Below are 17417 nucleotides of genomic sequence, written 5' to 3'. Positions count from 1 at the left end.
AGCATTGTCATGTCACTTTGGATAATTTAAAGTCCTGAGGATTAGAAATGTATTAGTTATAAACCTATACAGTGTCTGTTTCCATTTGGTTGGATATGTATGCCAACCTTAGGCAGTAGTTGTTAGGTTCATAAAACTATTGTATTTTTACTGAACATGCCTAAATTAAATGGATTATTTTTTCTATAAAACCTTCTTTTGTGTTCCCTGTCTTGGTGTTGGCTGTTATTTATTTCTTCAACCTCATATCTGTCTCTCTCCTTTACATTGATATTCTGTCCATTCCTACAACTCTGCAGGATCTTTCCCACTTAGAAACCTTTGCACTTGCAGCTTTTTTGTTTTTACCTGAAATATTCTCCATCAAACTCTGAGTCGTTTTCCTTTTTCATGTTTCAGCTTAAAAGCTACTCCCTCAAAGAGGTCTTCTCTGATCACTGTACTTAATGAAACCCCTCCCTACCCCATAAACTATTCCGTTTTTTTGATAGCACATATTACTGTATGATATTTATTTATTTATTTATTTATTTATTTATTTATTTATTTATTTATTTATTTATTTATTTTCTGTCTTTGCCCAGTAGAATATAAGTTCAATGAAGGGATATGACCTCAAATGTCTTATGACTTATGAACCTTAACTAGGTAAAATAATGTCTTAATATTTGTTGAATTAGTAACTGGCTGAATCAAATAAGCAAGCAAACAAGCAAACTCTGACAATATGAGTTCAAAGGAAATGCTTTTTTATTGGTGCTATTGTGGCAGGATTGTTTTTTACTTCCCATTTTCCTGAAGCCTGACACATACCAAGGCTCAAGTAACAGAAGGAGACGTTTGGCAAAACAACAAAAGCAATGACATGTTTGTGTCATCATAGTCCATACAATATACTGTATATTGAGGGAACCATTCTGGGAGTACAGTAGTTTTTATAGTTTGGTAGATATCCTTTCTGCAGTATTCATCTCCCCCCACTCTACTTTTGCTCCTCCATGAAAATACAAAGATTAGAACTGAGAAGAAGAGGTAGGACTCTATGAGAGGAAAGCTGAGATGCTAAGGGAATCCAAAGGGGCATGGAGGAAGAAGAAAGAGAAAGCCTGAAGGGAAAGAATTCTGTTCCCTGGTGGGTGAATGAATTCCATTATTATCCGCCTACTGGCAAAAGCTATAATTTCAGGAGTATCTAGATTCTAGAATATTTCCTTAAACGTCCTCCTTTCCTTAACCATCAGTTATAATCTGCTTATCTTTGAAATATCCTCTTTGTTCCACTCAATTCAACCCACTGTCTACTACTGTATATTATGCCCTAAGAGTCACTCACTCCAAGCATTGTGGTGACCTTTTGGCTACAGTTTCACTTTTTCCAACTAGTAATCCATACTGCAGCTAGAGGGAGCCTTCCAAAGCATAAATCTGGATATATCATCTTTCTACTTTGGTCAGGTCCACAATAACTTACAGTCTATGGACTAAAATCTTTATTTCTTAGTGTGGGAAATTAGGATATGGTATAATATGACATTAGCTTTTCTCTAGCCTCTAAGTCTAGGGATGTCATGAATTTCCTAATATTCCATAATTTTTATATGTTTTTTGTCTTTGCTGTGTTATTCTTTTGCTAGGAATGTCCTCTCATGTACAAAAGGTGGCCTCATCTTCTAAGTATTTTTCCATTGATTTTTAGAGAGAGTGGAAGAGAAGGAGGGAGGGGGGGAGAGAGAGAGAGAGAGAGAGAGAGAGAGAGAGAGAGAGAGAGAGAGATTGATGTGTCTCACATTGATTGATTGCCTCCCACAAGGACCCCCGACGATGGCCAGATTGACCCTGAATAGCACCTGCACCCTACAGTGTGCAGGCTGACACTTTAACCACTGAGCAATACCAGCCAGGTCCAAGGCTACTTTATGAATTGTTCTTTATTTTTTTATTTATTGATTAAGGTGTTACATATGTGTCCTTCTCCCCCTTTGCCCCCAACCCCCCACTCATGCCCTCACCCTCCTGTTGTCCATGACCACTGGTTAGGCTTATATGCATGCATAGAAGTCCTTTGGTTGATCTCTCCCGCTTAACCCTGCCCTCCCCTACTTTCCCTCTGAGGTATGACAGTCTGATTGATGCTTCTCTGTCTCTGGATCTGTTTTTGTTCATCAGTTTATGTTGTTTATTATATTCCACAAATGAGTGAGATCATGTGATATTTATCTTTCTCTCACTGGCTTATTTAATATTGCACTTGGAGCAGAACCAATAGCGCCATCCTCCGGTTTCATTTAACACTTGTTTTTGTTCCACTAGTGTGCATAGTTTTCATGTTCAGGCTTATACTATGACCATTGTAAGCTCTCTGTCTCCACCAATAGATTGTGGGCACCCTGTTGGTAGTTACTGTGCTTTATTAACCTTTGTTTAGCAGTACAGGGTCAGACTATGAACAGACAATCAAGTAGTTTTTAATTTTTTAAAATTTATTTCTCTCTCTTTCCTCTTCCACTCTTATTTATGCCTTTCCCACTTTGAACTCCAACATATGAAAAGAGAATATTTTTCCTCCATAATTACTCTGTAACCATATATTTTTTCCAAATAAATTAATCCATTGCTTTTTGTATGAAACAAGTTGCCACTCTGGGCCCATTGAAATTTCAATTTATTGTCAAATCTATACTAGGAAATTTATTGTCAAATCTATACTAGGAAATGTTTGGATTTTGGAGCTAATATTCAGGAGTTTCTGCTCAAGGTACTCAGCTTAAGTTAAGAGACCCAGCAAGAAATTCCTTTTCTTTCTTAGTGGTAGAAAATTTATTCTATATTCTACCCTTTCCCTCAAAAACACCTGTTCTAGTTTTTATATTTTCAAACTCTTGGGTATATGGGGCAGAACACTGCATTGTCCTTTAAACATAGGGAGTTACAACCACCTACACAGCAAAGATAAGAAGACATACATAGATGATTCTCTTGAGTAGTGGAACCCAAAACATCTATACTAATAAAAGGGTAATATGCTAATTAGATCAGGTCGACAGGCCATCTTCCTGACATCTGACTTCCTTCCGGACAAAGCCATGGTAGTGGGGGCCGTGGCAGAGGCAGTTAGGGGCAATAAGGCCAGCAGGGGAGAGCAGTTAGGGGCGAGATCAGGCTGGCAGGGGATTAGAGGCTATCAGGCCGACAGGGGAGGGCAGTTGGGGGTGACCAGGCCTGCAGGGGAGGGAAGTTGGGGGCAACCAGGCTGGCAGGGGAGGGCAGTTGGGGGCATTAGGCAGGCAGGCAGGTGAGTGGTTAGGAGCCATTGGTTCTGGATTGCAACAGGGATGTCTGACTGCCAGTTTAGGCCCGATCCCACAGTCAGACATCCCCTGAGGGGTCCCATATTGGAGAGGGTGCAGGCTGGGCTGAAGGACACCCCCCCATGCATGAATTTCGTGCACTGGGCCTCTAGTATATACTAAAGATGGAAGGCACTGAGGAAAATTAGAAGACATGAAATCACATTTCACTAATACCCCTGGTATAGTCCTCACTTAATAGTCTTAGAATAGATTTGGGGTAAGGTTGTGAGATGAGTTCTGAGAAGATTTCCATTTCTTCTTGCTGTCACTAATTTGAAGATCTGCAATTCCAGTTGAGAGGCCTCAATACCCTATAGGCAGAAGCAGATGCTTTGTTGCCAAGGATGAATCACAGAAGACCATAGCCGTCTATAGGAGAAAGTCTCTAGACCAGAGGTTGCACATTGGTGGTTTGCAAATGTGATTTACTTGATATATACAGTGTTTATAACTTTTGAAATTATTTGTCAAGATTTGAAATTTGGGGACTGTCACATAAAATTCCAGATTTGTTTTTTTTATGTGTTTATTGCTTATTTGTTTATTGAACTTATAAGTCCAATAAGTTTTGTGTTTGAATGCATACACTAAGTGTTGCTACTGGGAAATGCAGTTAAGCATTAAGTAACAAACCTTCCTAGGCATTAAAATATTTTATAAATGCTAGATTTATAAAAAAATATATCTATTAATCACAGCTGAAATTGTATGTTGAATTAGAAGTATTTTTGTCAGTGTTTTGAAGAAATTACTGAGACCAAACAGGGCATACTATGTGGAAAATTTAGATTTCTTATGGTATTTTCTTTTGTAGTTTATGAGAGCACAAATATAAAAATACCATAGAGTTATGTATAATTTTTCATGATTTCAATGAGAATTTTGATGTGAATGAAGAACTTTTTAGCATGTTGCCCATTACAAGAAAAACAAGAAATGGTTTACTTGGGTATACTGATAAAGTCCTAAGAAGTGTACTATAAGCAGATCACAATTAGTGTGTGTAAAGGTTAATATCAGACTGTTAAGAAATGTATATCCAAGTTGCAAGGTTTTGTATGGACATAGAGTTTATATTTGTTCATTGGTAAACTCACTAGGAATTATTTGTTTTGTAGTAAAACATTTAAATAAAGCATATTATGGACATAACACTAGCCCAAAACTTGGATGAAATGGGTGAACAGTATGGTGGTCAACTTCCCTTTATGAGGCCAGGTGCTGGAGTTAAGGCAAGGTGTTCATCCAAAATATAAATCTACTGTGAAAAGAGTTAATCCATGTCTGGAAAGAAAGCAAGTCTCTTCCTTTAATATACTGGCTAAAATTAAATAGCCTTGCCCTTCATTCCCAACTCATTTCCCTCACCCACACCCTTGTTAAAACTAATCTGTTCTAAATTCTTTACTTGCCATTGGAATTCTAAATACAAGATCTATCATTAACACCCTGGTGCAGAAAAAAGATGGCAGGTTTGTGTTTTTCAAATCAGAATAGTAATAAGTTGAAAAATAGTAATTAATTATTGCTATGTCATTTGAAAATTTTCATTTCTTTAAAATTTAAAATATTCCTAATGTGATTTTTTTTAACTTTATCTCATATGGTCACCTTATAATTAATTAAAATTTTTTTGTTACATTTTGTGGCAGTTATTTTTTCTTACAACTAGCATGATTTACTAATTTAAGGTACCTCTCTAGTTCCTGTAAGCATCTCAATTCATGACAACTGCATTAGATAATATTTTATTTATTCCTCCCCTTATCCCCACTCTTTACACTCCAAGAGAAGGAAAAAAGTTAACAATTTATTGGCAATGCAAAAGACTGTGGGTAATTGAAGGAAGAGACAACTTTAGGTTCATTTCTATGTTCTCAGCATCAACTATAATGGTTATACAATGATTGTTTATTAGATGGATAGATACATGTACTTCAGTTGGAGAACACCTACCCAGAACTCTTTTGGGATGTAAGTGGTATTTTAAACTCATGCAAGTTTAGTATCAAAAAATAACCATTTTCCTTTCCCTTAAACTTCTCCTTGACCTTTTATGCCTTAGATGCCTATACAAAAGCTGAAGTGGTTTATTCTTGGACTCTTGGGAAGAACAAATCTGTGGAAGTAGCACAGGACGGCTCTCGCCTGAATCAGTATGATCTGCTGGGCCATGTTGTTGGGACAGATATAATCCGCTCTAGTACAGGTATTTATTTTATTTAACAAGAATTTTTATAATCTGTACCACATACTAGTAACTGTCACCCCCATCCCTACCCCCCCACATACACCCCTATCTCTTGCAACAAGTAATCTTTGTATCTGTGAGCTTGTTTTGTGTTTTTTTTGGCTTGTGTTTTGTTTTAGATTCCACATATAAGTGAGATTATACAATATTTGTCTTTCTCTGTATAATTTATTTTACTTAGTATAATGCCCTCAATGTCCATCCATGATATCAAAAATGGCAATATTTTCTTCTCTTTATGGCTGAATAACATTTCATTGTGTATATGTACCATATCTTCTTCACCATTCGTCTACCCATGGACACTTAGTTTGCTTCCATATCTTGGCTATTGTAAATAATGATTCAGTGAACTTAGGAGTGCATATATTTTTTCGAGTTAGTGTTTTTGTTTTCTTTGGCTAAATATCCAGAAGTAGGATTGCTGCATCATGTGGTCATTCTACTTTTAATTTTGGGGGGAACTCCCATATTATTTTACATAGTGGCTGCACCAATTTATATTCCCACCAACAGTGAAGAAGGGTTTCCTTTTCTCCACATACTCACCAATACTTGTTATTTCTTGTTAGTTATAAATAGCAATATTTTAATAATTATACTGGACATACATTATTATTATCTGTTTTAATTACTTTAAATTTTAAAAAGAGAAGTATAATGCCTTCCTTCAATGTCACAGTATTCTTGACAATGATGTGATAAGTGTTGCTATCACTGGGAAGTATAGCATTTCATTGTTAAATTCAGTAAAATAATATTTTCATTTTTAATGACCTCATATATGTGAATCATACTCAATTTAGCCATTATCTACTATTATTTTATGTGACTTAATGCTATAATCGTCACTGTGTAAACCTTTTTTCCATATAGCATTTTGTTCCTATGTAATTATCTGCCTAGGATAGAGACAGAATATCAAGATTGCTATTTCAGAAAGTAGACACATTTTTAAAAATTTAATGCATGAGAACAAATTGCCATTCTAAAAGGTTAAGCAATTCACACTCCCATTATCAGTGTATGAGCATGCCAATTTCCCTTCAATCTTGGCAATGCATGTGTCACAGGTTGAATTATGTCCCCTCATATGTTGAAGTTCTGACCCCAGTATCTCAGAATATGACCTTATTGAAAATAGAGTCATCGCAGATATAATTAGACTACATCTCAAATTAGTTTAAAAGCATGATACAAAGTACATCTGTAAAGAGGTGATTTAGTATATTAAAATAAATTCGCTCAATTCAATACTCTGCAGCTATAAGAAATAATGATGAAGTACTTTATGTTACTGTTCATTGCAAATATCTGCAGGATATACTGTTGAGTGAAAAAAAAATGCAGAGCACAGAACACTGAAGATATATAAGGAGATATGTTTGTATAAGCCATACTATAGGGATATTATTTCTAGAAATATACACAAGAAGCTGTTAATTGTAGTTAAAGTAGGGAGAAATGAGATAGGTGGTTTAGGGCAGCAATGAGAGGAAGACTTTGCTATACACCCTTTGATAACCTTTGATTTAGGTACCACAAACATATTATTACATCACATATGTATATTGTTTTATATCACTATAAATTATGGATATTCCTTTATGAATTCTGAATATGCTACTCAATGTATATTTATAGGGTACAACATATTAATAGGAAGCTGAACTGTAGATTATAGGGAAAGACCTATAATCTATGAAAGTTCTATTTTGTATGAGTGTCTTTCTCTCTGAATGCTGTCAGTCCTTGGTATGAAGTAATTCTAATCAGAGGGCTCCTGCTCTTTGCTGCAGATTCAAACATGTGTTAAATACATAAATAAAAGTCCTCAAAATCTGTGGCTAATTGTTCACACCATTCCCTATTTCAACACTGATTCAATTTCCCCACATTTGGAAACATTTTGCATTAATTTTCTAAGAGGAGGATTTGGGTATATGATCTGATTTTTCCATCTTTCCTAGAAATTTGACCATTCATTAGAATAAGTATATTATGGTCATTGTATACTAGTATATTATGTCTTTAGACATGTAGCAAAGGTTAAGTAAAGACAAAACAGAAAATAAGAGAGTGAAAGAGACACAAAAAGAACTCTGAAAGATGATGATTACAAGAATACAGGAGGCAAGATAAAGTTCAAGGAACATAGATAGTTGGAAAAATACCAAACATGAATTTAAGAAAATATTTCCACTCATTTCGTATGAATTAATTTGCCAAGCTCTTAAAGAAGCCCCTTGTGTCATTCACAGCCTTAGGAACTGGCTAAATTGTGAATGTGTTTTACATTGTATTCTCAAATATTTGTGCACTTAACACAGATGGAGCATAGTAGGATATAGTGCAAAGGCAGGGAAAGTTCCCCAAACTACTTAAAGAATAATCTTTCACAATAAGGCACACACAGAGAGGCAGCAATACGAGCAAGAGGAGAAGGTAACCATGCTGGTGTGGCTCAGTGGTTGAGTATAACCTTTGAACCAGGAGGTCACTGTTCAATTCCCGGTCGGGCATATGCCTGGGTTGTGGGTTCAATCCCTAGTGGAGGTTGTGTAAGAGGCAGCCTTTCAATGATACTCTCTCATCATTTATGTTTCTCTCTCTTACTCACTCTCTCTCTCCCTTTCTCTCTGAAATCAATAAAAGTATATTTTTTAAAAAGAAGAGGAATATAATGATCCACTTTATGAAAATATGTGCAGTTATATAAAGCATTAATTTGCTAAGCTGTTCTGCATTTCTGATCCATAGATAATAATTCATGAATACACATCCATTATTCTATTTAATAAAATCCTAATATGCAATTCGACTGGATGGCAGAACGACCGGTCACTATGACTCACATTGACCACTAGGGGGCAGACGCTCAATGCAGGAGCTGCCTTCTGGTGGTCAGTGCACTCCCACAGGGGGAGCGCCGCTCAGCCAGAAGCCAGGTTCATGGCTGGCAAGCACAGCGGCAGTGGCGGGAGCCTTTCCCACCTCCACTGCAGGCAGTGGGTAAGGAGCTAGGGGTCCCAGACTGCAAGCACCCCAGACTGCGAGAGGGATGTCTGACTGCTGGTTTAGGCCCAATTCCTGGGAGGATTGGGGATCAGGTCTAAGCAAGAAGGTGGACATCCCCCAAGGGGTCCCAGACTGTGAGAGGGCACAGACTGGGCTAAGGGACCCCCCCCACAAGTGCATGAATTTTGTGCACCAGGCCTCTAGTATATTTTATATTATACTCTGTGTATTTCACACATAGCACAGATGTTACTTAAGTTTAATAAGCTGAGACACGAGGGTGGAAATAGCATAGGAAACTTGGAAATATCTAATCTGATCAAACCTTCAGTTCCCACTTTGGCAGAGAAGAGGATACAAAGAGATACAAAATATCATAGTTGTGTTTAAAATAACCTATTCAGTTAATTGATGCAATGAATTTACTTGTTAAGCTTTCTAAACATCTACGTGTAATTTTCCTTCACAGAAGGTATCTAGGTTATGAACATGTAAATGTGTTAAAGCAGCTTTCCATTGAGCTTTATGTATTCCACAGTGGACTCAGATAGTCTGCAGTACAAGGGCAGAAATGGGAAATCTTCCCAACTGAGTAAAAGGTGCTTCAGTTTTTACTAAGGAGAAATCTTTTTGCCTCTGCTCCCCTCTCCCAATTTTATTAAAGTATAAGTGAAAAATAAAATTGTACACATTTAAGGGTTACAATGTGATGATATATAATATACGTTATGAAATGATTAGAACAATCCAATAAACTATCTTTTGTGTGTATATACAGTATAATCAGAACACTTCAGACCTAGTCTGAGAACGTTTCATGTATATAATACTGGTCGCTATGACACACATTGACCACCAGGGGGCAGACGCTCAATGCAGGAGCTGCCCCCTGGTGGTCAGTGCTCTCGCACAGAGGGAGCGCTGCTCAGTTGTATATCAGATCCCCAGTACAGACAGTCCACGTATGTCGTTTCCTGGTTACGTGGCCATCCCCCATTTACTTATAAAAAAAAAAAAGTTCCGTCATTTTGACATATGTGCTTTATTTTTTATTATTTATTTACCATAAGTAAAAGTCAGGAATTATTATCCTTCTTTTAATATATATATATATATATATATATATATATATATATTTACTGTTTCACTTTATTACTGCGGTGTATGTGTGGATTCCGACTTACGGTGGAAATCACCTTACATCTGCGGTAGGAACGGATCTCCGACATAACTCGAGGACCTACTGTATTAAAATTGAAAGTTTGCACTTTTTGATCGGCATCTCCCCATTTTCCCAGCCCCTTAGCCCCTGGAAACCACCATTCTAATCAGCCTAAGAATCAAAACCCACTGGCCTAGGGTCAGCAAAGCCGCCTGCCGACGTCGGATAAGACAATTCCCTGGGGAACACGTCAGGCAAGCCAGTAGAGCTTGCCGCATACACGGCAACCCTTGAGAGTCAAATCCCTGTATTGAAGCTTCAGGCCTAATGTCCGGGCAATTCCCAGGGAATTGTCTTCAGAAAGGAGTTGCTGCCACTCCCAGGATGTTTGACTCCCAGGGGTTGTGGTGTATACTGACAGCAGAGACGCTGCTCTAGGCTGAGTGGCCAGCTTGTAATGTTTTCCGGGGTTCATTCTGTGGGTGGGCTGTCACTTCCAAGCCACGTGATCAGCGGGTTTTGATTCCAATGCCACCCCCTCCCCCGGCTACACTCCCAGGAATTGCCGCACATGCGGCATCTCTACCGGCTTGTCTGGCATAATTGCCTTGTCTGTGGCCAGCGGGTTTTGATTCTTAGAGGTCATTGTGTTGGCGGACTGGGTCTCTGCAGTCTCCACGCTCTGTTGCAGGAAGTGGACACAATAGCTGCTGCTCTGACATCACGTGGCCAGCGGGGTTTTTATTTTCATTGAATTTATTGGGATAGCATTGGCTAGTAAAATTATATAGGTCTCAGGTATACAATTCTATAATATATCACCTGTATATTGTATTGTGTGTTTACCACCCTAAGTCAAGTCATCTTCCATCACTTTTTATCCCTCCTCTTCTCTCTTCTATAATCCCACCCCCTTTCCCTCTGGTAATCACCATACTGTTGCCTGTATATTATTATTATTATAATTAATTATTTTGTCGTTTGCTTAATCCCTTCACCATTTTGATTCCCGGGAATGGCATGATTAGCGGGGGTCAGGGTGGGGGTGGGATGGGGTGTGTGTGTGGGGGGAGGGCTGCACCGCCACCCTGGGCTGAGCAGCTGGCAAGTTTTAACCACTAGGGGTCATCCTTTGAGCGCATCAGGACTCCAAAGAATGTGGGACTTTTGATTGGCCCACCACCATTGCTCGAAGTCTGTACTGGAGTTTTACTATTGGCCAGACCTCCGTTGTTGGGCGGGACCTCCACCTATATTGTACATATCTGGTTGCCAGAGCTGCAGGCTTCTCTCAGAGGTTGGATTTCTAAGCAGGCAAGGCAGACTGCTGGACTCTCATCAGAAGAGATTGCAATCTGGCACTGATGGCTGTAAGTTCCCCCGTGCCCCCTTCTTTGTTCTTAGCTGACAACAAATGGTTTAACCCTGCCAATTCCCCCAGTGTGCCCCATGGAGCTAGACAGAAGTGAACCTCCAGGGGAATGCCCTGGAATACTGGTAGCGTCCATCTACCATGAGCTCTCCTTTCCCCACTGTATAAACCTTAGATCCAGAGGAACCTGCTAGGCGCGGCACTGAATGCATATCTTGGGGGGTGGTGGTGGGGGCAGAAGGCAGCAGAATGAAACCACTTCTTTTACCCTTTTAATGTGCCTTTGTTTTGTGCTCTAAGAGGGCACTTCAGCCTTACTTCCAGGTTCTGGTATTTTCAAAAAGGCATTCTTGTCTGTGGATAGTTGTGAACCCATATTTTTGTGATGGGGTACTAGAGCCTGTACGTCCTTTTCCACCATTTTGCTGATTTTAGTCCCTCTTTGATTCTTTGGAAAGAGAGAAAGACAGAAATTGAAGGAAAGAAGGATATAGAAGGAAAGGATTGAATAACATATATTCAGTTATTTAAGGCAAATGGGTAATTTGATAAGATTTTGCAAAGTCCACTTGCTTTGCCTTTCATATCCAGAGAATATATCTAATTTATGAATAATATTTACTATATATTTTATTTATTAAATTTTGTAGATTATGAGATATAGGTCAATAGACAGGAATTTAGGGGTATGAGCCTAAGCTGGGGAAGGGGGGAAATTGCCCATGCTAATCAAAGTTCAATTGTCATTAAAAATAAATCCTCAATGCCTTCTCAGTGGAAAAAGAGTGAAGGGAAGGACAGGGAGAAAAAGGAATAAAAATGGATATAGACAGGAAAGAGGTGGAGAGAGAGGAGAGAGTGGGGAACAAAGACACAAATAAAAAGATTGGAAAATAAACAGAGGGAAATAAAAGAGAGAAACTCCAAAGGTATAATGAAGAACACATTCCAAAATTTTGTATGAGAATTATTTGCTAAATTAAAAATAAGCCTTATTTTTTCATGTTTGTATAAACAAAATAGATTGTGCATACACACACAATACGTATTATATATTGAGCTTTGAGTAACCAGATGGTGCTTCCTTGGCTTAGGTAGAAGGGAGTGGGTAGGGTAGGAAAGTGGGAAATTGCCTCATTTGGGAGACCTGCCAAAACCAAATGTGGATGGAGAGATAGAGGTGAAAAATAAGAGTCTCTGATTGGATGGATCTTTGGGGATCATTTAGGGGAAGTTGGCCTTTACTCTTTGAGAGATGGTAGTCTTGAACAAAAGAGAGACCGAATCTGACCTACGTTTTAATATGATCATTTTGGCTACTGTGCAAAGAATGCATTGAAGAGGGCAAGAACAGAAGCAAGACCAGTTTGAAAGCTTTTATAGTACTCTAGTGGCTTAGACCAGAGTGGTAGTGGTGGAGGTGGTGAGAAGTTGTCATATTATGGATATATAGTATTTGGAGAAGGAACTGTCAATGTTTGTTGATTGATTGGTTATCTGTGTGTGTATGCATATATGTACATGAAGATATATACAAGGGAGAGAGAGAAAGAAGTCAATGATGATGATAACTTTTTGAAGAATTTTATTTTGGCCTGTGCTTCTGAGAGATACCATTTACTGAAATGGGAAAAATTTATTGGGAGAGCCAGTTGAAGGGGGTGAGAGATGGGGAGAGGGGAGAGTAAAAGCTATGACTTGGACATCTTAGGTCAAGATACCTATTAGATCCCCAAGTGATGATGTATAATAGGTAATTGAATACATAGGTCCAGAGTAGTGTAGGGAACCCTAGGTCTGTATATGAAAGTACCACCAACTGGGTGGCTTAAAACAATCGAAATGTATTATCACTCAGTTTTGGAGGCTAAAAGTCTGAAACAAGATGTCAGCAGAGTTTATTTGTTTTGGAGGTTCTGAAGCAGAATCTGTTCTGTGCTTTTGTCTCCTAGTTTCTGAAGGTTGCAATCTTTGGCATTCCCTAGCTTGTGGATTTATCACTCCAATCTCTGCCTCTGCCATCACATGTCATTATAACATCACCCAGTGTGTTTTTTTCTTTATAAGAGTACTAGAGGCCCAATGCACAAAATTCATGCAAGGGGCTCGGCCCTTGCAGCCCCTCACAGCCTTGGCCGGCCCTCGCGGCCCGGGCTTTGTCCGGAAGGTCGTCCGGACAGTAGTTCTGTTGTTCGGTCTAATTAGCGTGTTAGCCCTTTATTATATAGGATTATCCATAGTTGATTACAGTCCATCCTACTCCAGTATGACCTCATCTTAACTAATTATATCTGCAAAAACCCTATTTCTAAAGAAGGTCACATTATTAGGTACTCAGGGTTAGGACTTTACTATATCTTTCCAGGAGACACAATTCAACCCATAACAAGTAGGACGCCCACTAAGAAGATATACCTTGGGGATTATCAGAGTTTGAGGTATTATTTAAAGATACAGACTGAGAAAGCAAAGGCAGTGAGTGAGACAGAAAAGAGTATAAGTCCTGACATCCTCAAGTGTTTAGAAATGTAAAGGAATCATCAAAGGAGATTGGAGAAGTAATGAGGTAGGAGGGAAACCAAAAGAGCACCATGGCCTAGAAATTCCTTGAAGAGAGTCATTCCAGGAGGATGGAGGGCTCAACTGTGTAAAATGCTTCAGACAAATCCAGTAAGAGCGATAATTAACTATTCAATTTAACAACAAGGGATAATAATTAGTATCTTCCTTACAGGGTTGTTGGAAGGGTATAAAGTAAATACTCCAAAAACACTAAAAGTTTTTTGGCACATAGTAAGATCTTAATTATTTTTTTAAAATATATTTTTTATTTATTTCACTACTTCATGAGATCTGGTTTCATGGATTTGGGAGGTGCCAGGATGTTAAGGAGCTTTGTGAACTGAATTGGAACCCACCTCAATCCAACAATGTTTGTTCGGTTACATACCACCTAATTTTACTTTCTTTCCAGGAGAATATGTTGTCATGACAACCCACTTCCACCTCAAGAGAAAAATTGGCTACTTTGTGATCCAGACCTACTTGCCATGCATTATGACTGTCATTCTGTCACAAGTGTCTTTCTGGCTCAACAGAGAGTCTGTTCCTGCCCGCACAGTCTTTGGTGAGTGTCATTTTATAGAGAATGAAGAGGGGGCATTTTCAAAGTGTTATGATGGGCACTCAGAGTAGGTGTGAGAAGGTAGAAGAACCATTACTGGAGATAATGGGAGCAACACCTTAGTCCAACTTTAGCAACTGAGTCATTAGATCCTGGTATATCAGACAACTAAAGTCTTAACAAAGAAGTGGGAATGAGAAGAGTGTTGAAGTAGTAAGGTTACTGCAGTGCTTACTGTCTCAGTCAGGCTTGTTCCAGGAGATGGGGAGGGTTGGAGAGTTTAGTGAAAAAGAGAAAATTAATGAGCAGAGCTCCAGAAGGAGAAGGGTGGGAAATTAAACTGAAACAGAGAAGTGGATTGAAAGCATTTTTATAACCCATTTTTTGTATGCACATGAACCTTGCTGCTTCTTCTCTAGCCTTTTTGAAAGTATGAATCACCTGGTATTTAGTAAAGGCTATACAGAGTTTGTAGAGTTTTTAAATAGTACCTAAATCAGAGATATTTTCTTCAATATGAATTTACTGATGTATAGGGAAAGGCTTGTATATAATTAGCACTTTTCCCTGGGAGAAATACAGCATATAAAATTTTCTGTTTTTTTCCACTATAAGATTTTTTAGGAGGTAAATATTAATTAACTGTTTTAGTCTACTAAACTGCCTCCATGGCATGGTGGCTGTGAGTCATATACTTGGGTGTGCTACATACCCACACAGATGGCCAATATTTACTACCAATATTCTGAAGTTATACAGTGTACTTAAATAGTAAATGATATTTCAGGAAAAAAAGCAGTATTTTAGATCAGGTAGAGAAGGAGATAGCAATGGAGAAAGAAACAGTAACCTATAAAGTAGGAAAAATAAAGTAGAAGGGTGTGATATTATAGAAATCAATAGAGGAAGAGTGTTTTAAGAAGCAGGGAATAATCATCTGGGATGAATTCTATTATGTGTTTAGGTAACATGCAGATAGAAGCTATCTATTGGGTATGGTGATATGATTGGTTATTAGTGATTTTGAAAAGAACAGTTGTAGTGAAGTGAAGGGAGCAGAATCTATATAGGAGTGGATTAAAGATGCCCATTTTTGAAAATATAACAAATTAAATACCCTGAAAAACCTTTCTTTACAAAATCCTAGCAAAGCTACCTAAAACATAGGAACAATCCTTTTTTAAAAATATCTGCACTGATAAGAAATTAAAGGAAATACTCAGGGACTCATATAGTATAAGGAACTGAAAACTGGAGTGTTAATCACATGACCTGATACTGTTGTATCAATAAAAATATATTTTAATATATTTTTATTAATAAAGATAGGTCTATATTTTAAAATGCATTTTTATCAATAATAAAAAAATATATATATATATATCTTTTTAAAATATATTTTATTGATTTCTTTTTAGAGAGGAAGAGAGAGGGATAGTTAGAAACATCGGTGAGAGAGAAACATTGATCAGCTGACTCCTGCACACCCCCTACTGGGGATGTGCCCACAACCAAGGTACATGCCCTTGACTGGAATTGAACCTGGGACCTTTCAGTCTGTAGGTCTATGCTCTATCCACTGAGCCAAACTGGTTAGGGCTAAAAATGTATTTTTAATATATTGATTTCAGAGAGGAAGGGAGAGGGAGAGACAGAAATATTAATGATGAGAGAGAATCATTGATTGGCTACCTCCTGCATGCTCCCACTGGGGATCGAGCCCACAACCTGGGTATGTGCCCTGACTGAGAATTGAACCATGACCTCCTGATTCATAGGTCTATGTTCAACCAGTGAGCCATGCTGGCTGGACAATAAAAATCTATTTTAAAAGAAAAGAATATTATGCTGAGTGGAGGAAAGCAGACACAAATGAGTACATATTGTATGATATTTTTATATGAAAAGCTTGGGGGGGGTGTCGAATCCATAGTGAAAGAAAGCTGAGCAGGCCATTAAAATGGAATGAGGTCTTGGCCTGGGGCCAAGGAGGGGATGAAATGTTCTCAAATGAACCTTTGAGGTAATGTAAGTATTCAATAGACTAGAGGCCTGGTGCACGAAATTCGTGCACAGGGGTTGGGGGGGTGTCCCTCAGCACAGCCTGCACCGTCTCCAATCTGGGACCCCTCGAGGGATGTCTGACTGCCCGTTTAGGCCCGATCCCAGTGGAATTGGGCCTAAACGGGTAGTCAGACATCCCTCTCACAATCCAGGACTGCTGGCTCCCAACCGCTTGCTTGCCTGCCTGCCTGATTGCCCCTAACTGCTTCTGCCTGCCAGCCTGATCACCCCCTAACCACTCCCCTGACAGCCTGATCGATGCCTAACTGCTCCCCTGCTGGCCCAATTTCCCCTAACTGCCCTCCCCTGCTGGCCTGGTTCCCCCCAACTGCCCTCCCCTGAAGGCCTGGGTCCCCCCCCACAACTGTTCTGTCCTGCAGGCCTTGTTGCCCCCAACTGCCCTCCCCTGCAGGCCTGGTCCCTCCCAACTGCCCTCCCCTGCAGGCCTGGTCCCTCCCAACTGTCCTCCCCTGCTGGCCTGATCGCCCACAACTGCCCTGCCTTGCCAGTCATCTTGTGGCAGCCATCTTGTGTGTTGGAGTGACAGTCAATTTGCATATTACTCTTTTATTAGATCGGATGATACTTATGAGAGAGAGTATAGGGATAAATGGTGATGGAAGAAGACTTGACTTGGGGTGGTGAATACACAATACAGTGTTCAGGTCATGTGTTGTGGAATTGAGCACCCAAAACCTGTATACTTTTGCTAATTAGTGTCACTCCAATAAAGTCAATAAAAAGGGAAAAAGAGTGGACATGGATATCACCTGATATTAGAAATATCACAGGAGCACAGATTATCACATGACTATGATAGTGATAGTGTATTGGACTAAGGAGTAATAGAGATCAAGGAAAATATGGACCCCTACCACTGGAGATCTTGATTCTGATTGATCAACCAGCTTTTGAGAACCAAAATGGTATATACGAGAAGAAAGTCATGTTTCAGTTAAGATCAAAAGAGGAATATGCATTCAGAGAAGAGGGTTAGAAGATAGGTGAATTTGTTTGTCATAGAGCAGCAGAGTTTGGGAGTTAGAAGATTTTGGAGAAAAGTATGGTAGAAAAGG

The 17417-nt window shown here is 38.9% G+C and overlaps 1 protein-coding gene across 1 annotated transcript in view; it reads left to right on the top strand.

Annotated features, from left to right (window-relative positions):
* Nucleotides 1-17417, top strand: part of GABRA3 (gamma-aminobutyric acid type A receptor subunit alpha3) — a 212719-nt gene that overhangs the window by 140509 nt on the left and 54793 nt on the right. The window contains exons 7-8 of the mRNA XM_080653598.1: nt 5416-5559; nt 14128-14280. Of these exons, the coding sequence (XP_080509724.1) occupies nt 5416-5559; nt 14128-14280 (297 nt within the window). The remainder of the gene's footprint in view (nt 1-5415; nt 5560-14127; nt 14281-17417) is intronic.

Source organism: Plecotus auritus, assembly GCF_963455305.1.
Source record: "Plecotus auritus genome assembly, chromosome: X".
NCBI lineage: Eukaryota > Metazoa > Chordata > Mammalia > Chiroptera > Vespertilionidae > Plecotus > Plecotus auritus.
This window is presented reverse-complemented; position numbering and strand designations above follow the sequence as displayed.